The 25,759-nt window shown below is 38.0% G+C and overlaps 1 protein-coding gene and 1 long non-coding RNA gene across 3 annotated transcripts in view; one reads left to right on the forward strand and one right to left on the reverse strand.

The window, feature by feature from the left end:
- On the forward strand, positions 1 to 22,755 carry LOC135329166 (uncharacterized). Its single transcript, XR_010390493.1, has 5 exons — positions 1 to 407; positions 1,986 to 2,306; positions 4,244 to 4,404; positions 5,324 to 5,506; positions 14,978 to 22,755. It is a non-coding gene; the product is annotated as an uncharacterized LOC135329166 (long non-coding RNA).
- CPB1 (carboxypeptidase B1) overlaps positions 9,266 to 25,759 on the reverse strand; it is a 21,408-nt gene continuing 4,914 nt past the window's right edge. The window contains exons 4-11 of one of the 2 annotated variants that reach the window (XM_026097526.2): positions 24,918 to 25,017; positions 23,209 to 23,310; positions 22,324 to 22,425; positions 20,069 to 20,179; positions 19,883 to 19,973; positions 19,039 to 19,241; positions 10,903 to 10,987; positions 9,266 to 9,703 (exon numbers count right to left, since the gene is read on the reverse strand). In XM_026097526.2, coding sequence (XP_025953311.2) covers positions 9,516 to 9,703; positions 10,903 to 10,987; positions 19,039 to 19,241; positions 19,883 to 19,973; positions 20,069 to 20,179; positions 22,324 to 22,425; positions 23,209 to 23,310; positions 24,918 to 25,017 — 982 coding nt within the window. In that variant the 3' untranslated portion in view covers positions 9,266 to 9,515. Of the gene's footprint in view, positions 9,704 to 10,902; positions 10,988 to 17,319; positions 17,392 to 19,038; positions 19,242 to 19,882; positions 19,974 to 20,068; positions 20,180 to 22,323; positions 22,426 to 23,208; positions 23,311 to 24,917; positions 25,018 to 25,759 lie in introns of those variants that run through there. The other variant, XM_064516831.1, reaches the window with a different exon arrangement.

Here is a 25,759-nt window from a genome sequence, read left to right on the forward strand (position 1 = left end):
AACTCAGCAGGGAATTTTTAAGTTATTTTCTTTGCTTTGCCATCCTTTCCTTCCCTTCCCCACTCTTGACCCCCTGTCCCCAACTTGAGTGATAGGGGATTTTTTAATGCATTATTTTAGAGTGCAGTCAAGTCAGGAACATACCTGTATCTCCCCTTGAGTTCAGTGAGAACTATGTGCCTAGTACTAAAGTACAGAATGTGGGTCAATGTCCATTCTGTAACTCATTTCTCTATAAATTAGACTGCAACCCCCCTGGGAATAAAGGATTAACTTATGTTTGTGCTTGGTCTTGAGCATGTTGTCAGCTCTCAATAAAAAGAAGTCTGTGGTTCATTCTACCCAGTGTAACTCTAGAGTACATTGGATTGGACAAAAGAGTGAATACTCGGATCCCAAATCCAAAGGTACGTGTGCGGCACCTTCCCCAGTAAAATTTGTTACCTCTAACGCTGACCAGGTACTTGATGATATTCACTTGCTTTTTATTTCAATGCTTTACACAAAATACCTTTGCACTTCAAAATACCAAGAGAGGGAATGATTAATACATCTGAGCATCGGAACAATTTTATCTAGGTTCAGTTAACAAAAGGGTATCTCACCTGCCAAAACTGCTGGCAGAAGTAAGAGCACAAGTAGCTACAACAAAGTCTAAAGGCACCATAAGGATCATGCTTCTGTAGAAGAAATGCTGCCACCTTTTGATGGTGCTGCTTATCTCTCTGTGAGCAGTTGATTTCTTTTCAGAGTTTTAACAGATGGAGTGTTGGGTTGCGGGGAGGTTTGCACTTTGCCAAATTAATATTTAAAAATGGGAAGATTTCTGTTAATGATTCCAGAATGTCTGGGTAAAGAGTGGTGTATTTACTTTGTATCCTCTTTTGCATTTAATATGTATTTAATCAACACAAACCTCATTGTGGATAAAAGTACCGGCATCCCAGGAAGCTTCATTGATTTAGGTGGGAGAATTAACTGAATAAGGTCAACATAACTGCCATCGCAATACAAAACACTTATCCATATGAATCTAAAGCACTGCAAAGCTGTCCTGCTTGATACTGAAATCTAAGAAGCTATGTGCAAAAGGACTATAAAGAATGGATGGATTAAACAAGATAGATACATTTCCTTTCCTTTTTGGGAGGGAAGATGTTCCCCTCTTGTTGTCCTGTCTGCCAACATATGGGGCAGTAGAGGCATAGAGGCATGTCTAATTTTGCTGAGTTTCATTTGCCTATTTAAATAACTCATTTGTTTCTACCTTATGTGTAGTAGGTATAGTTCAGTTTCTGGGTTTCTTAAGGGAGTGGAAGTTTGGTGTTGATTTATAACAGTATTTGTATCACCTGCCTGTCTGTGATAGCTGTTCCTTTGGTAAGCATCGTATGTGTTTTAGCTGCCTTTCAGAACCTTAGCTGCCATTAGCTAATATAAAAGCTGTTTAGGATATCTTTATCTCATTTTCTTCTTGCATATGTATATGATATTCCTTATCTAGACCTAGTACTTGGTCAGCACAGGTCCTTTGTAACACAATTATTATCTAGCCAATTCCTTTCTTAGGTCCTTTTCCAGAAATCTGCTTACCTGTGTGCAAATTCTTGCTTGTGTTCTTTTATTCATGTCTGGACGTTTTTAGCTGTATAGTGGACACACTGAAGGAAATCTTGCTGTTATTTACACCTTTGCAAGCTTGAGAAACATTTTAAGATCTTTGGGGATAGAAACTGGTCTGGGAATGAATTTATGATTTGTTCATTCCTTATTAGGAAACAAAATCTGCTTGTATGTGAACTAGTCATTCTGTTTCTCATTATGCTGTGATTTGTCTTTCAGTTGAGCTGAGTACTTCACAGGATGAAGTACTGTGTGAGCAGTGCACACCTCAGAACACACCTCAGAAGACATAACGTATATGTTGCTGTCAATAGGGAGATGAATAGAATTGACCTGACTAGATAATTTTAATCTCTTTCTAGGAAAGAACCTGCCAGAGCTCCAACTTCAGACCAATTTAGAAGGTAATTAACTATTCCCAGATCCCAGAGCTATTCTGAGAGGAAAGTGCACCACGTAAAATTGTATGCTTGAAGCCTACCAAAGACTTGGGGTGCTCGGAAGTGTGACGGATTCTCACACTGTTGAGTTTGATGAGCAGCGCTGGAGAGAGCAAGTTTTCCCTGGATATTTGCAGAAGGCATTATCTGCCTCCTTATGCCTTTGTCTGTCCCATATTGTGCTTCAGGAGGACAACAGACATGTATATCCCACCCTTGGAATGATGATCAGTGTTATTTCTGGTAAGGGCTTCAGAGCATACAGAGCTGTCCTGTGACTGCCTTCCGTGCATGAGGGTCACGGTGCTTTTCCTTGCGCACCATGGCACTATAATGAAGCTCACAATTTTCCTTTTTCAGTGGGTATGATTGGCACCTAGATCCTGTTCAGGAAGATGGTTTCATTACAGCTGTTTAAGTCTAGGAGAATTTAATGTTTCATGGGTATACAGATATGCCTTTTAAAAAGATATATGCAGATACCTTTTAAAATATTCATTAGTACTAAACATTCTTATTGCTGAATATGTTGTAGCCACCACTGCTATCTGTGACAGCATAACTTACAGTAGAGATGTGAGAGACTGAAACTATAGAGAAAGAGTGGTGACAAAGGCCAGAAAGAAAACACCATTTTCTATTCAGTCTTCCTTTTAAATGAAGGAAAGGTATTCCTCATTTATAAGGATTATATTGTTGCTTTTCAGACATGATTCAAAGATGCATTTTGAAAGAGGGAAAGCATAAAACATCTCTGTGTCATTAGAAATTCTAGTTCTGTTTGAATAGGAAATGTTCTATTTATGTTCCTTGAAGCCTTCAGGTCATGAACAGTATTTCCATTCATAAGAGAACAAATGTAAGAATAGTTATCTGAAAATCTTTATAAAATGAGCATTCCCTTTTGAACCATTTATTCACTCAGTTAGTGGTCACATTAAAAAAAATCACTGAAGAATTAAAAAAGCTGTATGAAAAATAAAAGCAAATGCAGTGAAATTCCACTGTTGTTTCCAGTGTTCATAGTTTTGTTTGAGTGGCATAACAATTGGTTTCAACGAGCTGGAGCTCCTTAGCTGAATATACTGCATGGAAGACCTGTTCCTCCATTCATTACTCCAGGGTGGATGGAGAGTAATTTCACAGACCTTGGTGGTGTTACCGTGCATAAAACTAGTAGGAGACTAGGTGAATATTTGCCATCATATGTGATGGATGTTTTTTTTTAAAGAGGAAAACAATAGAACAAAACATCCCAGATTCTGGATTTAAATGTACTATAAACCTGACAATTAGAATATTTTTGCTACGTTCACTGAACACCTGAACTTCTAAAACACATATCCTATGAATAGAGGCATGATAAAATCAAGTAAACTTTTTTCATCTACTACTGTGTTTATGGTATGATAACTTGAGTATGTCACGCATTTACAATGGCAGAAGAGGGAGCATGCTAATAAGTGATGGTGATAAAATGTCTGTTAATGCTGCATCACAGCATTTTTGTGTTTGCAATTGTGTGTGCCATTTTTAAAATAAAGAAGCACATCTTAATTTCTGTAGCAGGCTGATTAGATTATGGACTAACTGTGGTAAGAACACAAAGATGCTGTGAGCTCTATCATTTCTGGACCTGACCTGGCTGATCACTGTGCTACGGAGCTGTACTCTGTCGCCTCGCTGTCTCATGCCAGCAGTAGCACAGGGGTCTGTAGGGAGCACAGCCAATATTCCTGGTTCTTATGACCTAATTTATCAGTGTATTGCAGAGAAACATGAATATTTGATTGTTTTTCCCCCCATGAAATCAGGTAATTGATAGTTAATTTTATGTTAAAGCAATGATGTGATTCATGCTGTCATTGAAGAACTCCAAAGTTAAGTATTGTTGGTCTCCTGATTAAATGCATAATGGGAACATTGCAGTGTATGCCAAGAAGCTGGGGTGCTTTGCTTAAAAAGATCTGAAGAAAAACTTAGATGTTTCTGAAATATTTCCCTTTTTCTTGGCTGAGCTGCATATAACCTTGTATTTCTTTATTTATAGCAAATTCCTTATTTTCTGCGGAGTCACAGGGAAAAGTTTAATGCAAATAGCCTAGCATTGTTGTTGTAAGGAATGGGGATACAATTCTGTTCTCCAAAGCAGCGTTCAGCTGATTCTTCTCCCCTTGCAGTAAAAGACGCTGTATAATGCAGCTCTTCTGAGTGCAGCGAGGAGCATAGAGGCAACCTGCTTCGCTACACAATTCACATCTCTCTTCGGAACAATACAGCGACAAGTGTACTGAGACCGTAAGTTAGCCAAGCAGGCTTCAGAACAGACTGAGCAGTAAGGGTAGGTTTAATTTTAAGCACACGTTTTGAGACAATTGAGTGTGGATCATTAAGAACAAAAGTTTAGTTCTCTGACTTACCACTACGTGTCAGTAGCTATTTGATAACTTTGAGCAAAGTGAAATATCTGTCCCAGAAGCAGGTATTTAACTCTCACTCAGCTGTTGGGACTGCACTGTAATTTGTTTTCATGTGTGCACTTAATTTTATGTGTTAAAGAATCTACAATTTGTGCAGTGCTGCCTGTGTCAGGCCTTTGTGCCTGTGATCTGTATTCGTGGGATACTTTCTCCATAAACAATCTGCAATCTCTGATATCACTACTGTGAGACCTGGCACATGGACAGTGCGTTGTCTTTAAAACACTTAATCAGCTCTTAATCCTTTTTGAGGTTTGAAGCACTGAAATGAATTGCCTGAATGTATTTAGCTAAACAATGGTTTAATATGAGAGGGATGGCAACTTCTTGATGCGCTTGTTAACTTAGAACACAGAATGCTCCTTTGCTATTTATCTCATTAAAGGAGCAGCAGAAATCAAACAGGGAAAATTAAAGATATTAATCTCAGTCTTTGGTTGACCTGAATCAAGCAAGGAGGGAAAAATTATTTTCTTTAGATAGAGTCTTCCTTTCTTAAGAAAACTCTCATTCCCTCTGCCTTAGTAAGGAGCATGTCCTGGCTGCAGAGTTAATCTTCATTTTTTTCTTTCTTTTTTTTTTCTCCACAAATGTGGTTATGGTTTAAAATATTCTTATATGCTACAAAATTGTGGTGTGGGCTTATAGTGTTCAGAGTAAAGACTCGGTTTATACTGTGCAATTAGAGAAAAATCACAGATTGTCTGTGAGGTTGGTTCTATTTATATTTTTACATTGATAAAATATTTACTGTCCCTTTGTGGATATTTTTGGTTTTAGAAAGCAAGAAAAAGATTCAGTTTGGAGAACACTGAAAAGTTTTCTCTCAAGTTATTAAAACATCCACCTTTTAAAATTGTCAAAATGCACCTCTGTCATCCATATAATGGATATTTACTTCTTTCCCTGCCTCTCTCCTGGTTCTCCGTAAGCACTATTTCAGAACTGAAGAATTGGTTCAAGGTAAGTAACTGTAATGATGTCTTTGAAAATATATTATCAATCAGTTTTGCATGTTGGGTTTTCTACATTTTTGAAAACAATGCTGAAATATGAAGCACTGTGACTTGTGGCTGAACCTCTGCTTCCACTCAGTGGATGTGTTTTCTTTCCATGTCCTAACAGCTTACCTGCTAGCAGAATGTCCTTTCATACATAAAATTCTCCCCATATATTCTTTATGTTCCAAGTTGCACAGATGATACACCACTTTTAATTGCTGTTCTTTTCTGCATCTGTGTAATTTGGCCAGCAGTGCTAGCGAGTGCCTTTTGTGGAAGAAGCACAGAGAAGTTGCATATCGCTGGCTTACTGGGATTTGGCTTTGTTAATATAGGAATTAACAAATATCTGCCACTTCCTGCCTCATTGGGTCACAGTTTTAAGTTATCTGGGGTAACCCTAACATTGCTGGACTTTCTGGGTTCCATGACTGCAGTGTAGACTTACCCCTAAATTGTATTTGTAATTGTATTTTTGGTTGCCTGGACTCTTGCTTAGAATCTTCTTAGAAATGAACAGTGCTGAGCCTTAACAATTCACCTTGCAGTCAGCTAAGGCCCCTGATATTTTCCAGTATTAGACAATTGTTTTAGTCAGGAGAGTTTCTGGGTTGTTGTTAGTACTTAGTTAAAATTAGCCAACAGATTTTATACTCTGGGCAATTTATTTTCTTCTCCCTTGTGACATGTTTGGCTCTGGCCAGTACGTTCTGCTTGCGTCCTGTTCTATTATTAGTAGTGTTGATTATCCTTCCCCCCACTTTGGTTTCAAAACAGAATGACATTTCTTTTTACTGGTACGTGCTACTTTCACACATGGGCTCTGTTTCACCAGTGATAAAGAACAGATGGATTGGTCACATGTCTTTGAGGTCTAGCTTAACCTAACTGCTGCTGGGCTAATTGGAGTGGGCTAGTAGATACGTTCCTTTCTTTTTCTTTTATAAATATAAAAGTTTTAAACTGGACCTTGTCACCTCTGCTAATTGTTAACTCTGGGACAAATTCATCCCTGCATCTTTAACCAACAGTGTATGGTTTTAATGTGTTCTGTTTAGTCTTATCCTGAGCTCATTACTGAGGTATCTGAGTGCCTAACACTAGAAAGGAAGTCATTTTATACTCTGCAATTTGTGTAATTTTATTATTCCATTTTATCTCCAAACAATTAATGGAAAATGCTGCTGTTTGGCATGTGCTTGTCTGAGAATAAAATCATAGGAGTTTTTAAAAACAGAAAGAAATAACAACACCCTTATTCACAGAGAGGGAAGGTGCTGCCCCGCTTACTGTGAATATCAGAGGTAACACTATATTCTCTCCTGGGAAAGGATATAAGTGTGTTAAATGATTTTTGGACACAGAAAATGTAATTTCTTTTCAGAATTGATTTACAGAGGTAAGTAAGTTGCTAAAGCACATACCTTCTGGCTTCTTTCTTTTTTCAGGTTTGTATCTCACAGTGTACCAGTGTAGGTAAATCATGGGGATTTTGATTAAAGGGAAGTGATGTCAATATATTGTGTGTGCTAAGAATATCTTTTTCCTCCCTTCTGCAGAGAAGAGGCAAAAGAGGAGAACACTTAGCTCAGAGCCTCTGATGGTTTTGAATTTAGTGATTTTCTTGGAGAAGCCTTTCCTCTGTGAGGTGCGTTCTGTTCTGAGTGCCTCGCTTAGGGACCTGTCAGCTATAGCGCTAATTCCAGGAGTGCCAATGGTCAGAGGAAGTCTCTAGTCAGGGCTTCCAGCCACAGCAGGGCAACCAGCCAGGTGCTGTGTTGACATAACGTTTTTTCACATCCTTCTGCAGACAGTGTCCCATATTAGCCAAGTTCTAAGCAGCATTAATAAATGCCAAACACATTTTGTGCAGCTGCATGAGAAAGCTATGGCTATTTATCACTCTCACTCAGTGTGACCCAATCAGACCCACATTACCTGTACAGCAAATTGGTCACAAGGGGATAATTCTGCACAGCTTCTCACAAAAGAAGTATTTAATCATTTATCACTCAATTTGGTCTTTATGGCTGTTTACTATGCATCTGCTGATGACAGTAGGAGAATGTGGGGCTCCAAGAAGTACCAGGACTCTGAGAATATTTTGAGAAATGCTACAATGGTGAGTGAGACAGCTTTAAATAGAGGGTAGTTTATAGCACTTCATTTGTTTTATCAAGTCTTGGTCTTTGATATTCACCAAATATAAATATCTAGCTTAAATAATGAGTTTGCATAGGACTAGTGCTGACCTTGCCTCCAAACTAGGAATTTTCAGTAATGGGCAGATCAAGGAATCGGCAGTCCGTGTTTTGAAAAAAGTTCACATGAACATATTACAGCTAAAGTCTTTTCGGAAATACATGAAGTGAACTTTTCCTTTTTACCATTGTCATTAAGGCAATGAACCACTGGATGATTCTGTTTAGCATTCAGGCTGTGTAAGTACTAATGCTCTGCCTATCTACTCTGTGTAAAGATCATTTTAATCATTAAAGTGACCTTAACCTTAAGTTGATTAAGCTTCTTGTGTAGATTACTAGAATCTGGAGATGAAATTGGTCATGCATCTCCCCCCACAATTCTGTGTTCCAGATCCATTTTACAATTAGATGCTTCATTTAACATTAGTCTTCTATGCCATGTTCATTACTGAGATACGCGCTTAAAGGGATTTCATCTCTCTCTTCTGGTGGATCTTGAGTTTTCTTTTTAATAAGGGAAGGTAAAATATTCCTACTGCAAGTTTTAAACACATCACCACACTTGAAAGGTAAATTAATCTCCTGGATCAAAGCATACGGTCATATTGACCTAAATGAGCTGCAGGGGAAGAATCTGGCCCACGGGATGCTTTCTGAAAACACTGATCTTTTCACACAGCTTCCTTTAAATAGAATTCAGATTTCATCATGGTTGATTACACAGTGGAAAATATATTTGCTGATTCTCTGTGTTAACTTGTAACCATATTCATCTTTCTTTCAAATTTGCAAACTGCACATATTAACTCAAGTGTTATGCAGTTTGGCTTTTATGCTTGCTGCAAATGAGTCCTAACAGTGTTAAAATGTGTAGGTTTTGGCTGTTTATGCAATCAGTTCCATTGAAAGACTGAGAGCATTAAACTCTGTGTATGTGGTCTCACTGCTTCTTTAGAGAAGATATGGTTCATGTTTAGCTTTTTGGGGAGCAGTAGTACAATCTGCTGGGGTAAATGCCTTTTGGTGCCTCTGTTTTTGTCAATGCCATGCTGATGATCCAGTCAATAGATAAAGTTGTCTGAAGGCCAGTCATATATGCCCTTTGGGGAACTTATTCTCTGATGTTTCTTGCTGACTGTATATTTGCTTGTATAACCTGCTGGTCAAGAACCATTTATGTTTCTTACTGATACTAATTTGCTGACAGAAATAGTATACATTCTTTGCTATATCTATGCAATTCCAATGAAGTCAGTGTCTAATGGCACAGTTTCATTGACTGAGAGAAGTATTCCCTTAATGTATTTTAAACAGTCAAAATAGTGTAGGTTTATTTATCTATTTAATCCAATCACTGGAGTAATTTTTCAAACACTTTGTGAGCCTTTAGCAATGAAATACCTAGACAATTCCATGTAAAGAATAAATATTGAGACAAGTTTTGTAGGGAGAAGTAATTTAAAACTCACATTTAAGGACCCGGACCTTGAAAAAGTAGGCAAGTATATGGGCAGGCATACTTTTCCAAAATGGTTTATTTTTCTTTTCTTTTTTTTTTCTTCACGTTGACTATATCAGTTGCTTTAATGAAAGATATAATTTCTCTCAACAAACTTACAGTATTGTTTTATTTATTAGTATTATTATATATCATTGACTAAGGATACGGCTAAGAGCACCAAGTAAAGCAGAAATAAAAACCCATTATTAGGAAAGAATAAAGAGGATGGCACCTTTGATAAAACGAGTAGTTTTTAGAACTCCATTCTAATACGATTGCTCAAGGACATAATTGGCAATATATTTAACAGCAAGTATAGTCTCTTCACAGGTTGGCTGTATCTGAGATTCAGGGAGAAGAAAACCATATGTACCAGTGTCTCGGAGCTCAAAAGTGAAAGAGTACTTGATGCCTTCATCGTAAGCCCAGTCGTCAGAGCCCCCTGCAGCAGGATCTGTAGATAAAGAAAGAAAATAAAGCTTAATTGGAAAAGTGTAGCTATCAAATAAATGTGATATACTTAAGAGTCAAGTCTCATAGTGAGAAATACAGAAAGGACAGATAAAAAGGAATATTTAAGGAACTGTTGATTTTTTTTTTTTCTACTCATGGAAAACTTCCATGATTTAGGCCACTTGTAAGCTCTGTTCCAGCTGATGATACCTGATGATACTACTCCCTCCATGTCAGTCTTGTGGAGAGACCACAGGAGAAAAGTCTGGTACCAGGGAGAGACTGGAAGCATGGAATGCTTGCATGTGGTTATTCAGAAAGTGTTGGTAACAGAAGCAAATACTGTCTCACTGGCCAGCTCTCTGAGATTCATACAGATCTGGAAGAACCATAGATTTGGGATATCAGCTCCATCTTTTTCTTCTGGGAGAATGGTCCACTCCCTTTCCAGGATTTTAATACAATGGAAGTAGTCTCCTTTGCTAAACAAAGAGTCTCCAGGATTGCTAAGTGTCACCAAAACATTTTTAAAGGAAAAAACTCCATAAATCTGTGAAAAAATGGCATAAAGTGTTTTTTAAGGTTCTTAAAAATTATTTAAGGGAGAGGAATGGGGAAAAGAGATTAGTTTCTGTGTTTAAGGAAATTAAGAAATCTTAAATATAGGAGATATAAAAGTTCTAGAAAACTAGATTTGGCAACCTCAACTCAGCTGCTACCATTGCAAAGGCCATAATTTGACAGCTGAGTTCCAAGAATGGTACAAGAACTGAATTGTAATCAGTACATGGCTCAGACTGTAATGCAAAATAAAAGAAATAATCAGCTGTGTTGGTAGGGTGGTTGAAGCCAGTCTTTAGAATTCACATTGTATTTTTGCTTTGACTTAGAGACACTGGCAATGCAGAAAATCTCAGGTTGAACAAGCTCAAAATTTTTATATTTTAATCTAAACTGAGTATATTTTAAGAATTCAATCTGTGCACATCAATTTACCTTATAGGGATCACCCATTCCTTGGGATCCCTAAAGCATATATACCATCCTATATTTTAGAGCTGGGAGATTGCATATATATCTCTGGGAATGCTTATGAAGAAAGAAGCCGACTGCACAGCAAGAATAACAACAGTCACTAGAAAATTGCATTTAATAGTAGCATTTGGTAGAGCTTGTTAGTATATTTAGACCAGTACTTACAGATTGTTTCAGCTCCTGGGCCATATGTATATTTGGTATTATACAAACTAGACAGCTCTTTGGATGCAGCATAAGCAATGGAATTCTGTAGGGAAAGAAAAATGATAAATGCAGCTTTGCAGAAGCTTTCTGAGTGAATCGAAGCAAATGCATTGTTGAATAAGTTGAAGAGCCATATCTGAGAAGCTTTTATTTTTAAACTGTTGTCCACCTCTCAGAATGATTTAGATGTCAGTAGCTAATAACGCACAGCTTGTTCTGTTGCTGTGAAAACAGCTTATCAATAAAGAGCGCACTCTCCAACTTTTATGGTAAGGCACAGCCTGGAGAGTTAAGGGGACAGGATAACAGGAGTTTATACACTTAGAAGAAACTTGTACAAAGCTCAGACTAAATAAGAAATCTGTGATAATAGTGGTAACTCAGTACATTAAATTGTGAATGCACAATGAGCCATGTTTTCCTCCTATGCATGCAACTATAAATTCAGAGCAGAGCCAGTTTAGTCAGTGAACATTGATACCAGTGAAAGTAGATTAAGGTCTTATAAATATTAACAGCCAGAAAAGCATAAATTACCTTGGAACCATATGTAGTCTCATTAATTTCAATTCATTTCCTATGCACAGAGGGACTCATTCAACTCCCACTGATTTCAGTGAGGGTTGGATCGGGCCCATGAATAGTACTATGAAGCTTTGTATGCTTGCATTAAGGATAATTATAGACTTTTCTTTGGAACATGTGGCTTTTCCAGGTCCTCATAATATAGCATGTTGGTAATAAAACATAAAAACTATTGCTAACAGATGATAAATATGAATGATTTTTGAAAACAGATGTTCAGTGTAGGAATAAGCAATGGATTGTCATATCTCTTTTGATAGCTTACAGCTGAATGGCTTACTATTCCAGGAATTTCCTCAAGCCCCTTCTTTCACTGTAGGTATGTGCTGGCTTACTTCCCAGTAGCTGAGATATTGTAAAATATTCTCTATTTGTCCTTAGGTTTCAACTGTTCTTATGAATTACTCAAAAAGGCATATTGGGCAATGTGTTTAGAAAATCTTAGCTTAGTGAGAATGCTTTCCCAGCTTTTACAAAACAGAAATGTTTGCAGTAACACCGGCAGCCTAGTTTATCACAGGAGTGCGCGTGTTTCCCCATTCCTAAATAATGCATACGTGCGGGATTCCTGTTGGATTTTGAACAGCCTAGAATTCTGGGAGCTGGTTCTAGGAATGTGGGCACATTTTATCATATAAAGAATACTTAAACAAGGCAGGCCAAAGTGTATTTGAAGGTTGTCCTTGCCTCTATAAAACTGGCTGTACCTGAACGCTGGGTTGTGTTTCTGGCCTCTCTATTGTCCAAACACAAGTGATGATGGTAGAAAGAATGTTGTTGCTTTGCATTTCACAATCTTGCATTCATTAGTAATGGGGATAGCTGAGTTCTCTCCACTGTTTTTTTTAAAAAAGAAAACCTGCAACAAGCTGATTCTTTTTTAATCCCTAATAGCTTTCAACACATGCTGAAGGAATTGCAGAGGTTGGAAACTAGTATCTGCTAGTGACAGCAGGTTTTCTTCAGAGTCATCTTTTATCTGTTTATATATACACTTAATCAGTCACTGAGATTAAGAGTAAAATCTTCTCTCAATAGCAAATCCCTTTTTAAATGTACAAACTCATTCTTCTTCTTTTCAAATATACGCAGAATGGAAATTGAACTTGGAAAAATACTCTTATACTATGCTGGGATCTGCAGATAATTAGCATTTTTTCTCTGCTTAGTAAACTGTATCTTGGGGACAGTAGAACAGCAGAGTTGCTTTTAGGGAAAAATGGGGTATGCCAAAGGACAGCTTTAAATCACTTGTTACTTTTCTCTGCCAAATTTAGAAGAACAGATACCAGAAAGTGTTTGTCAGGAAATCTTTTTACCTGAGGGATCTTTTATTATTGCCCAGGAAGTTGTAAAAAGAGAGATTTGTAGAGAGAACAGTTGAAATTTCCAGCTGTTAAAAGCCTGGAATCCAAATAAACAGCTTCCTTGAGCTCTCCAGGTTGAAGATTGAGATGGTATTTTAAATGACCCCCTCCAACAAGTGAAAAACGTGACTGTGTGTTTACAACTCCATTATGAAATAAGCCTGAGTTTTGATATCCAATGTCTTCCTTTATTATGTGACTCTCTCCCAAATACTTTTCAAATATACTTACAGTTCAAAAACCTACAGGCCAAAACAAAATTAGCTTTGTAGGAACTAAAGTCACCTCTTCCTCACAATACAAAACAGCAGGAATAATAAAAAGGAAGTAAATACTTCTGAGTCTAAATGCAAAATATGAGGCAAAATGTTTAAAAAAAAGAAAGAAAGAAAGAAAGAAAAAAAAGTAGCCCAATGACTCAAAGGTATCCTTACAGAGGAAATGGAAAAATTACGTGAAGACTTTTCTAGAGGTATCTAAATAATGCCAAGCATTTTCCAAAAAGTGATATTTACCCTTTGAAATGTAGTTTGGAGACTCATGCCTGTGGAGATATTCTTTGCTCTTGACTGATTTTCAAAATCTCTGTGCATAGCTGGCTTAGCTAGCTCTATAGTTTGGGGTTTTTTTGATTGTCAAGAAATCCTTCTTTTGTGAGGAAAATTCTGCAGAGACTTATACTAGCAGTGAGCCAACTGGCACCCTGAAGTCCCAGAAATAACTCTAAGTTAATACCTTGTAACTGGGAGCAGAAATGGCTTTTCAGCTTCTGACTTGCAGCTGAGCTCGCAGAGCTGGTCGTTTCCACAGAAGGTAGTATTCCCTGTGCTGATGATCCATTTGTGTTTACACAGCAATTCCTAATTTTTTGCTTAATCTTGTGTACATAGCATGCTGGCCAGTGAGACAATAGAGTCATGTTCTTAGATGCCATTATTTTATGTAATTCGCACCCTTTAAACCTATCTTTTCAGTTGTTAGCTTTTACTGGCCTGTTCTTTCTCACCACATCTGGAGGTTTGAACTAACATGATAATTTATCCGGCTAAGCGTCTTCTGACAATAGATAATTTTTGGAAGCAGCTCCCTCATCTTTGCTCTTGTAGCATCAGCCTAGATTTGCCTCAGCAAACTGCAGCTGTTTAGAAACACTCCAGGGACCTTGATTGTGCATCTGCCGCATGCAGGCAACTCCCTTTGCCATCATACTCTGACAGGCACCTGGAGAAGCCTGGTCACTCACTGGCTGGACCTGTCACACACTCTCCTCTCTCTGGATTGCAAAGTAATTTGCCTGAGGCTGAAAACTGTATTTGCCTTGCTTTGCCTTTAGTGAAGCTAATTTCTGAGGCTTCTTGTGTTGTCAGTAAAGGCAGACTCCCCTCAAAAGAGTCCATGACTGACGTGTAATTTAGTTCACTATTCTGTTGTTGCTTGTAGTTAAGTATCTCTCCCAGGAGTCTAGAGAATCCAGCCAACGGGATAACTGCTTCTAGAGTGCAATGCTGCTTTTCTGCAAGCCTGTTTCTCTGTGACAGTCCCACAGACTGTTTAAGAAGTAGATCCCTGATGAGAGGGAGTTAAGGTGAATGTGCTCTGCAACTGCTTGAGACTGTCTTTGAGCCAGGTATAAGCTCATATTTGAACTTAATCTAGAAGAAGCTACTACTAAAAACATCCCTTTCACAATTGTGAGACTGCCAGTATACAGCGATACTGTTGTGGGGGATCTGTTGCAGCAAACTCAATAAAGGAGTTATGAAACCACTTCTAAATACTGTCCTTCTGTTGTCATCTGGGAAGCACAGCAAACTGAAGCATTTACCAATATTTACAAGTAATACGGTTGGGAAGGAGTTGGAAACAGCACAGATGCAACCACAACTACCCATTGGCTTGTCTGAGTCTCTTGGATGACAGAATTTTTGCTGTTTGAAAGTTCCTTACTGTAGGTGTTTGCAGGTCTTAAACACATTCAAGAATAAAATGAAGAGCAAAAGGACTTTGCTCCCAGGCATTAGGTTAAATAATCAGATTAATAGTCAGTCGTGCAATATGTTTGAAATTCACTCTTCCTGCAGGCTGCGCAGACTCTGGGCATGTTTCTGCTTTATCCCGTGTCCTATTTTAAAGGCTCAAGAGGAAATGAAATGAAGTGGTAGACCAACCCAGCACAGAAGGTGAGTTTCAGTGATGTTAAACAATAACCAATGTGGCCAGTATGCCTTCAAGTAATACAGACTGAAATCCTGAGTCTAGAAAATTATCTTGGGTTGTGAATTAATAATATTCTGTAGCTTGTCAAACAGTAATAACACAAATACAGTAATCTAACAACAAGAATGAACTAGCTGCAGAAATGTATTTGCACTGAGTTGTTTAACTGAGAGATGGAACTGAACCTGGAAAGGAGGGAAGAGCATGATGCACTTTCCTCTAGCAAATCATAGCTCAGAGCCAATTCCAATTCAAACAAGAACTGAGAAAACTAGATTTATTTTGATGGAAAATGAGGAGAGCATAGGGTGACCTAATAGGAAGCTAAGGCCAAAACATGAACTAATTAAAAATATGGGCTGAACTGTTTATGAAAAATGTTATTAAATACTAAGGGCTTTATTTCAAGAGGAGGAAAATGCAAATGGTAAAATAAAGGAAAATAATTTTGCTGGGGTATAGAGAGATGCTGGTCTTGTCAGAATGTTTAATTATAAAGAGCTAATGCTTCTGTTCTCTTTAGGGGATGGATTTGAGTATGTATTCCCTGTGCAGGATAACACTCAAAGGTATAGTTTAAAAAAAAAAAAGAAAAAGAAAAAAAGTAAGAGGATTGTGAAGCAGGCAAAATGTACTTTTTTTTTTTTTTTTTTTTTTGGTGGATCACATTTCTTTCAGGGAGTCATCATGGGCATATTGTGTAACTTCTGAGAAATTCCTGACCTAGATTTTTCTGTCTTGGGTGTTTTTATTGTTGTTCAAGTGTTGTTTAGATAATGGTGAAAGTCTCTGTGCAACATCCCAGAAGAGAAAAAGAAAATCCCTGCATACAGGGAGAAGAGTTTTGGGAAAATCCTTGCGTGCTATAGGGTTGAGATCCTTAAAGCTCTTCTTGCCTCTGAGGAGAAGGAAGGGACATGTATGACTTCTACCATCTCTTTTACAGCCCAGCCCTGGGGATGGCTGAGGGATAGTTCTAATCCTCCACCCAAAGTAAACTACAATAACTTTGAGGTTGTTCTGATCTGCTATAGCAATGGAGTGGAAAGTACAGGATCTCTGGGATTCCTAGAGTACGCTCTTTTACCTGACAAACCAGAAACAAACAATTGTGTGCTTTCTGGTGATTTTTTTTTTTTTTTAGGCTATCGGCAGAAAGAATCTTTTTTTGGCCCCAAGGACATGTGGTTCACTGGGCTTGTAAGCAAGGAAGGTGCAAGCCTTCTCTAGGGTTCTCCCCCACTCTCCCAAAGTTAATGTTTTCAATCTCAAATTACTCAATTATTGTGCCCTTCTGTGTCTCAGACAGTGGAATGCAACATTAGCCCTATGGTATTCAGCTTCCTTTAATTAAATACAGTGGAACAATATGTTGTTAATGATAAGCAGACGTGAAGTTTTGTTTAACCACACGTCCAATTGCTCACTGAAAGAGATAAGAAATCGCAACTATATTTCCTTTAATTTATTAGATCTGTCAGAGTAAAAATAACCTCTAAGATAAGATAATGGCACTATAAATTTTGCTTCTTCATTTAGAGAATGATTTATGATCCTTTCATTTGCCAAAACAATTTCTTTAGCGATTGAGATTCCAACTCTCCAGCATTTCTCTAAATTCTAAATCTAGACAGAACTTTTAAACATGAAGCACAGTAATTGGCATACAATATAATGCCTCTTTTGCAGCTGTCTCATTTTAAATACAACTACTGATTGAAAATCTTAAATTTCTTTAGTCACAGCTCAAAGGAATATGTTTTAGTTATTTGAAGTAACCTAAAAAGCTGCTCTTTAGGACCTGACCCAGAGCCCAGTGAAGCCAGTTTTTCTATTTAATTCACTGGGGCTTGGATTAAGCCCATTTTGTTTAATTATCCCAACTACAGGCAATGTTGATTAGATGATACTGTGATCTTGCTCTCCAAAAGAAGAATTTTTGGCAAGAATTCTTCCCTTGTTAAAATCAGGTACTGCAGAAGTTGAGCATCTCTAGGATCCTGCTGTCTTTTTGTTGGGATCACCAATAGAGGGAATGTTTAGAGGGAATATTTTCCTTTAATTAGGACATGAGTATCACTCATCAGGTCACCTTTTAGTGGTGGTGAGATCTGTGATTGCTTTGTAGTAGAAAATAATGGAACTCTCCCTGGGATCATTGTACCGAATTTAAAATACAGGATAAAGTGACAGTGGAAAGACTAACTTACATGAAGTGAAATCAAATGGCTGAAGAGACATGTGTAGCTTGCATTCTTGAGCTATTAATTTTTTTAACCTGAAAGAGTAATGGGAGACTTATTGTCCATACCAAGAAAGGGGGGCTTGCTATTGGTAAAAATTGTAGAACCTTAATATAGATGATTCTTTAAATTTTATTATGTTTTGGAATAGAAAATTGCTAATGGAAAATTTTAATTTAATAAAATAATTCAAAAACCTATAAAAACACATTTATGGTATTCTTTTAATATAAAACTGTCAATATAAACTTTTTCCCATTTAATACTGTGAAAGACATGCTGTACTTCTATTTACGTTTCATCACATTTACTCTTGATTCAGAAAATTGGGCAGAATGTCATGCAAATTTCTAACACATGGTAATTTTGTGATCTTGACAATGAAGCTGCTCAAGGGTTGTGTTGTTTATAACTTTAGATTGAACTACAGTGTGTGAAATGTGAAGCTTTTGTAAAAACTGAAGACGAGAAATTACTGCAGTTCTCTGGAATAATTACAGTCAAAACTTTCTGGAACATAAATTAAGAAAACAAAATCTTCATCTTATTTTCATTCTCTCTTTCAAGCTGCAGAAAAATGTAACAAGAAACTTCATTATTGGCCCCACTTTGCATTTGTGCTTCAGAATTATGACATTTATTTGGGAGCACTCATAAATCTGTCAAGCCTCCACAACACACTGAGTGTTGTTGCCTTGGACTTCGGGCAGCTTCCAGAAAAGAGAGAACCACGATTTGTTTGTTTTGTTTTGCTATGTTGTTTTCCTTGCCATCAGCTTCCAATTGCTAATATGCCAGAGAGCTGAAGTCATTTTATTGTTTATGATTGTTTATTTTTGGCCTTATAAAAAGTTTATAACTTTTACACACATTCAATAATACTTAACCTCTGTTTTTAAGTATTTTTTTAAAAAAAGTCAAATACCAAACTGCCTTTCTTACTTAAATGGCTTTAGGGTATGGCCTTCATCTTGGATTGATAGGAGAGTTTTTGTCATTTAAAATGCCAGATTTATGCTTTTCCTCTTCCAAATAAAAGGTGCATTTAAGTGTAGGCCTGTTTGGAAAGGCCTCAGAACTGAAACTTCTTCCACCTCTTGTGTGTGTCTAGCTGGTTTCATTCTACTTTCGACAAAAACTGCTTCATTGACCTCAACCTGTATCTTTCTGTTCAATAGTAGTTTCGCCGTTTTACTGAGAACTAAGGTGCAATAGAAAGGGTTAGAGATTCTTATGTGTTGTTGATGATACTAGTTTGATCGTTTCTGTGTAGTTGTTACCTGTCTATCAAGCTGTGATCTTGACTTACAAAGCATAATGTTTGTGTCATGTATCTGAGCCCCCCATACACAGCAACCTCTAGAGTCAGGAAGGAGCAGTGCAGTATAACACAGGATTTCTGTATAGCTTAACTGGAAGACAAACCTCTCCTTAGGGCAAATTCATTCTCTGTGTGGAAATTAAAAAAGGCTCTTGAGTTTATCCTGTACTTGAACTATCTTGAAGCTATAATGGATTCTCTTGTTCTTGCTGTGAAAGACAGAAGTATTTCCAGTAACTGGCAATACAGATTTTTTCCAGATGTGCAAGAAACTGCCTCAAGTTAAACTGACCTAAATAGCAAGTGATGATTTTTACTTGTTCTTTTCATTATATCAAAATGACAAAGAGTTTCTACTTACCAATTCCTCATAGTTCGATGGGTATGTGTAAGTATACGAATAAGGAAACAGAAGCAGCTGGGAATAGGAGTGAATAGTGAGGTATGCCTTGATGGTAGAAAGATGTTCACGAATAAAATCAGCCAAAGCCTTGGTCTCCTTTTCAGACTCAGGTGCACTGCCACAGTAAGTGGAATCACAAGGTCTACTTGAGGCCCCAATAGCTGGAAAGAAGGGTGAATTTAATGAATATTTAATGAAAAAAAGGATTGGTTGTTGGAAGAGTGGTGATGTTACATCACTTTCATGGATAAGCCTTGGAAATTCTACTGAATTCTACAGAAAATGGCACACATGCCATTTCTGAGGAGAGAATATTTCATTGCATAGTTAAGACACTGGGCAGCATGATGTAGCGTTCGGGAAATATTTCCTATAGGGCAGGCATACTTGGAAGGACATGACTATTGATGTAAATCCCCCTATTATCTAAGTCATTTGGCATATGATTTACTTCAGTACTTCAACAATCCTTTTCTTGCGTGTCTTCCCCATTTCTAGGATGCTCCCAGGAACCAGCCAAGTGGAACCAATCAAGAGAAACCCCTCTCCCACCTAGTGAAACTAATTTAAAAAAAAACTAATGTTCACAGAAGTAGCCATACTAATGACCCTCGTAACCAAAGTCTGGTTTTTTTGCCCAGAATTGCCCTAAGAAATTGAACGTAAGCTTCTCCACAACACTATACTGATGATTTTCACTGGAGCTTGAGAGGGACCATCATGCAGTGAAAATCCATACATAAGTATCTTGACTGTTGTACCTCTGAATGGTAGTTTGCAGCTATTGTTAGGAGACACTTACTGCACCACCCAGCATCAAAATTCCTGTTGGGATCAGTACCAATGCAGCTGCTGCCAGCATTTTTAGAGCGTGTCTTTCTCCACAGGCGGTTCTGAAATAGAATGGTTAAGTGCATATCAAAATTAAGAGGAAGTTCTAGCAGTTGACTTGATCAGCAATACTTTTGAGAAATAAAAATGTGCTTACGCTTGTCCAAGTGTAAACATAGCCATCAATATTAAGAACAGGCAGGATGTAGAAGTCCAATTTGTTGAGAAGATTGGTCATGACACTATCTTCTCCATAGGTCTCAACAGCCTAGTTGGAAAGAAGACAGTGCTGACACCTTCATAGAATCAAAACAAAGCACCTCTTGTATGTATTGAGAGGCCTGGGTAGATCAGGAATTAAGTGATGTAGTGGTGCAAAGTGATCCTGATCACTTCACCATGAGAGATAGAAGCTGCTGCTAAAGAGCCATCTCATTCTGGTAGATAAATTACATGGTAAAGTAGTGTTGATTATGAGCAGAGCAATAAATCACTGGAAAAAGATTTCCACCTACTAGTTTCTTGTTTAGAGGCAGCAAAGTTCCTGTGCATATACTCTCTATATCTCCTGACCCTTTAAAGGTTTGGGTTTAATTTATGTGAAAAGGAAAATCATTGTTCCCATTTCTGATACCTGTTGTGCAGAGAAGTTTCTTCAGCAACCAAAACTGTAAAGAATACTTGCAAAGAACATCCTTACACACTTTTCCAGACACATGCTTTGCATAATATACGTAAGAACTCCTGCCATAAACCTGTATGTTGTGATTCTTCATGGCCTGCCACTTTGTGCACTTCACAGATTTCAGTGAGCATGCAATGATCACAGAAATGTACTCTAAGAACTATGGTGCACCCATGTTTCCTTTACCCTACACAGATGTAAAGGATAGCACAGGGGGCAATGCAATGGAGAAATGGTATCTATTGTCTTTTAGCTGAGAATGGGAAAGGTTGGATGTAGCATCTGCAAAAGTCGATTTTGACCACTAGAACTGATGCTTCTTTCCATTTTTTTGGGGGGGGGGGTGTTGCATATTCCTCTAATTTTTGACTTTCATGTCTAGAAGACATCTCAGATGAACTTCAGATGACTCTCAGAGGACGGTGCTTTTAAAGCACTTCTGCCTAGCCACACTTGGAACCACTGTGCAAAGCCACTACTGGTGTCAGGTACATCCATGAATTAAGCAGCCAGACAGAGAAAATGTCAGCTGTAGTGACGTGAATTGCTAAGAGAAAAATGATAACACATACTGTCTGCAGCCTTATTGGGAGATAATGAAATCACATTCCCATTGACTCCACTGAGATGCCACTTTCAATTTCCACTGCTTCTTACACAAAACCGCATGGCTGTCTGAGAAGACGGAGATTACGCTTGCCATCAATTTCTGTGCCAGCAGGGCTCACTGAAATACTTCAGCTTTCCTTTACTCAGGTTTTAAATACAAGCTACTGCTTCTGTTTTTTAAAAAACTTCAAGCAGAAATTCTTACAAAATTTTAGACTCAGTTAGTGAGTTATTCTGTGAAGGTGACTGATTCCCACCACCAAGTTGAGGGGGAATACACCTTCTCCTGTAGAGACAACCCTGCAGCATTTAATAACTCATACCTGCTTAATAGTGGTGGCAAGGAGCAAGAAAATAGAAAGGAAGTAAAATTGTTTCATTTGAAGGCTGAAGTGTCCCAGCCTGAAGTGAAGCTAATTTCACCACCTGTGAGTTCTTTTCAGAATATATCATTTCATGTTTTAGAAACCATTCTGTGCAACCTAAAGTGACATCTCAAAGGGATGTATATGGACAGTATTCCTGTCTCCCTGAGTGGCATGTAGAGAGATGCAGCTCTTCTTCTCTTGCTTCCTCTTCTCTTGGGTACGTTTCCTTAGTGTATGTTTCCTTTGCTTCACTGAAGGTAGGTTTCCATCCTCTCAGTTGTCCCACCGAGCAAGCCTGACTGCCGCAAATACAGAACCTGAAGCTGTGGGAACACAGCCTTTTTGGCACACAGTCCATTGCCTTCTGAAGTTGCCCTCAGCTGCCTTATTCCTTACACCTTATGATTATGTAAAGAGTATGACTTGATTTATAGTGTTGCTAGAGCTGTTTGCTTGTCTCCCACCTTTCTCTGACTACAGGTGAAAAGAGGAATCTACAGATTGCATAAGTAACCCGTTTAGTTGTCAGTACCTCTTACACAAGCTGAAGAAGTCTTAAACTTCTCAGATTAAAGGGCCAGCCATTAAGACATGTTTTAAGTTGTTATGCCCTAACCATCTGACGTGAGAGAAGAGACATGCAGCCATGTATTTAGAGGAAAAAAGGCAGTTTGCAGTGGCTTCAGCCCTTGACTCTCACTTAAGAGTCTCTTAAATGGTTGCATTTTGTAAAATATTTTGCTTACTGACTTCTTTCACAAACCACTGGCAGAAAGCAGGGGAGATCCACTCTCTTGCATGGAAACCACAATCCATAAAGATGGCCGCCTTATTTGTACCACTTTTTCCCACCTAGGGAAAACAACAACAACAAAAAAAAAGGTCTTGAACAAAATAATTTGTTTGTAGAACAAGTCAGATTGTTGACCTAAAGTGTAAAACTTTAGTATGGCATTTGTTGATTAAATGGAAATCTGTGGACTACTCTCAGCTGTAGCTGATCATGATGTTTCATCTAAAACCATACAATGCTAATAATTTTGTTTTTATTAATGCAGTTTGATTATTTGATTATTGATTATTCTGCACCCTTGATATATTTCCAGTAGTGGCTCTAATTGTTGATCTTGTTTCATTGGATGCTAGATTATAGTAAATGCTTCTGCAATTTTGGGCAAGTAATCTTTACCCTTTTGTCTTCATTTAATCCATGGTATTTTATTTATTCGCAAGAGTTATGCCAAAAATTATCTGGTGAAGATAAGAACAAATTTGTTACCAACTGCTGGAAAGTCTGACATTCATAGATCCTTTTAGAGTAAATGGGTTTACAAACAACATATGGAGAAAATATAAAAGTAGATGATAATTTACATTGCTCACAGGAATGTGATTAAATTTATATGTATGAACTTCTGTATAGTTCATTATGCCCTTCTTTTTTAATTTATATCTTAAACTAGAAGGTGAGAAAAGTCACAGTAGAAGTAGTGCACAAAATATATTTGATTTCCTGCAAAATTTATATTAATATGTTAGCATTAATGATGATTTAATAAACATCATAATCTTATGGAGATTAACAGGAGGTTAACAGGAGAAAACAGTTTGGCACAAAGAAATCAAAGCACTTACTTTGAGAAGGTAGATTTGCCGTCCTTCATATGTTTCCCCAATTACACTGCGAGAGACAAGGTCTGGGTTCTGAGCAGCAATATCAGCAGTCCAAGCAACAATCTGTTTAATAAGGAAGTTAAATTTATTGATGTCTCTGTCCTCAGGTTCAGAATAATTAATCTGCAGACTTCAAGCCAGAAGCTCTTTCTGAGCATCTAACCTAACCTAATAATACAGTTTGTAGACCTCCAAGAATGAATTCCTGCTTGTACTAGAGCTATATTATTTGAAATATATCCAATCTTAATTTTTTTCAGTGATAGTGCTCCATTACAGACCTCACCAAGCTATTCCAGTGACTGATTGACTGAACTAAGATTTTCCTAATATGAATTTGTCTACATCCGACTTCAATCATTGGAGTATGGCTGGTGAACTGCAAAAGCCTTCCAGTATTGAATGCTGATCCTGTACAGTTCTTATAGATAATGACCTTGCCAGCCCTTAAAGACGACTGTTTTCCTTGTTAAGCTAGGTAGATTAAACTCCTTAGATCTTCTACACGCTGTCATGTTTTTCAGTTTCATGGCTCCTCTTCATCCTTGAACTGTTGACAGGAGCACTGGACAGGAATTGGTAGGAACAGCCACCAATGCCAAATACAGAAGAGAGGAAAATCTCCTTCAATATATTCATTATTTCCCTGTTTGTATATTAAGGAAAGTATAAGCAGCATTTACTATCTTACTATCGGGACAAACTCCCTTTCTTCATGTGCCTTCAGAAGCTCACAAAAAAGTGGTCACATTCACACAAAAAAGCATTTCCTGCCCAAAGATCTATGATCTAAGAAAAAGACAAGAAACAGCAGATAGATACAGATAGAGTGGCAAGGGAATACTAGAAATAGTGGTTGACATTATTGTTGGTGGTGGCTTTTAGCATGCCAATAACCTGAGCAGAGTCAGCGGAGCTTTTGTTCTTATTTTTAAATAGCCTTGAAAAAGGACAGTTTTTTTTTTTCTTATGAGAGTTCTGGAGGAGGAGAATTGATTAGTTCTTGTAGGCTTTCTATAAATACCATCTGGAGAGGAAACACAAATGTTCTTGTTTGAAAATGTAACAGGTGGTCAGTAGAGCAATAGTTTGCACAAAAATGGAAGATTTTTGCAAGGAAAGACATGAAAGGGAGATTCTCATACTTTTAAATACAAGAACTGTCATGCAATGAATGAGGGGGAGCCATGGCAAAGATGTGAAGTGAGGGGTGCCATTGTCAGGGTGCCACACATCAGAAAAAATCATCATGGCTGTGAAAAAAGGAAGGAATAGGAGAGAGCTTATGGTGGATGAAGAAGAGGTAGAATTGAGGCAGGGAATAGAATCAAGTTGTGAAAGCTGTTTAGCAGAAGAGACAGGAGAAAGAGGGAAAAGGAGAGAGCAAATTGGTAATGAAGCACATCAGCCTGATCACTGAATTTCTACCAGAGATTCTCTGCAGTGTTGTGAGCAGAAGAGGAGGAAATTGGTGTAGGGGGAAGGCTTGTACAGATTGTCCCTGTGATGAGCCATAAAACTAATGGAGGAGAAAGAAGAGTTTGGAGGAGTTATATTAATCGATGGAACAGAAGAAGAAGAGGGAAGAAGGATGGAAGCATATCAGAAGCCATCTTGGCTAAACAGGCTAAGGTACTGAGTCAAAAAAGTGGCAAACTTATAGACCTTACCGTGTCCCAATTGTTGTACTTCTTATAGCTGTGACTAGAAGCACGAACTTTGCTGTCAAACTGAGCGTCCACTACAGTCTGCAGATCGTCAATCAGAACTCTACAATAAGGCACCATAAAAAGTGTGAAGAGAAACATACCATTTGTTAGCAGAAGCACAAGCACAAGGTAGATATTTCAGGGTCTGCCCCGAATTACAGCATTGTGAAGTGAAATGTAGGGGATATGATTTATGCATTTGAAAATAATATATACTAGGTTCAAGTTTCAACCTACTTCCTGCTTCATCCTTGCTGCCAGGATGATCAGGGAGCAATGGATTCCTCCGAACTAGCATCTGCCTACTTACTCCAATATTAACAAGCCTTCAGGATGGTGACAGTTTGGTTTAGGAAGAGTGGCAATGCTAAGAGATAGTGTGTGTAGAAAAAGGGGTCTGTATACGAGTTCAGCTCTGTTTTACCTCATACTGACCTCACGTTACCGGACTGTTGCTGCCTACAAGAGGAAAAGGGTTCTCTCTTGAACCGATGGCCCTGAAGGACAACTATTGCAGCAACGTAACACCCTTGGGGAGCAACACACAGATGTTTGCCTGATGAAACTTCTCTGTCAAGCCAAGCTTCCAAAGTCTAGGAGTGGTTTGGTAGCTTTGCTGCAGATGGATGATCCGTCCTCCAAGTTGCTCCACAGCATGTGATATGAGCTATTAAAGTATCAAAGCACCATAGCAAGATAACTCCAGTATCCTCTCTGCCATTGGCTGAATCGATCCCATGAACCTTTCCCAGGGACTGAAACAGACACAGCTCATCCTCAAGCATATTCTTGAGGACGTTTTG

Source organism: Dromaius novaehollandiae, chromosome 9 (genome assembly GCF_036370855.1).
Source record: "Dromaius novaehollandiae isolate bDroNov1 chromosome 9, bDroNov1.hap1, whole genome shotgun sequence".
NCBI classification, from domain to species: Eukaryota; Metazoa; Chordata; class Aves; order Casuariiformes; family Dromaiidae; genus Dromaius; species Dromaius novaehollandiae.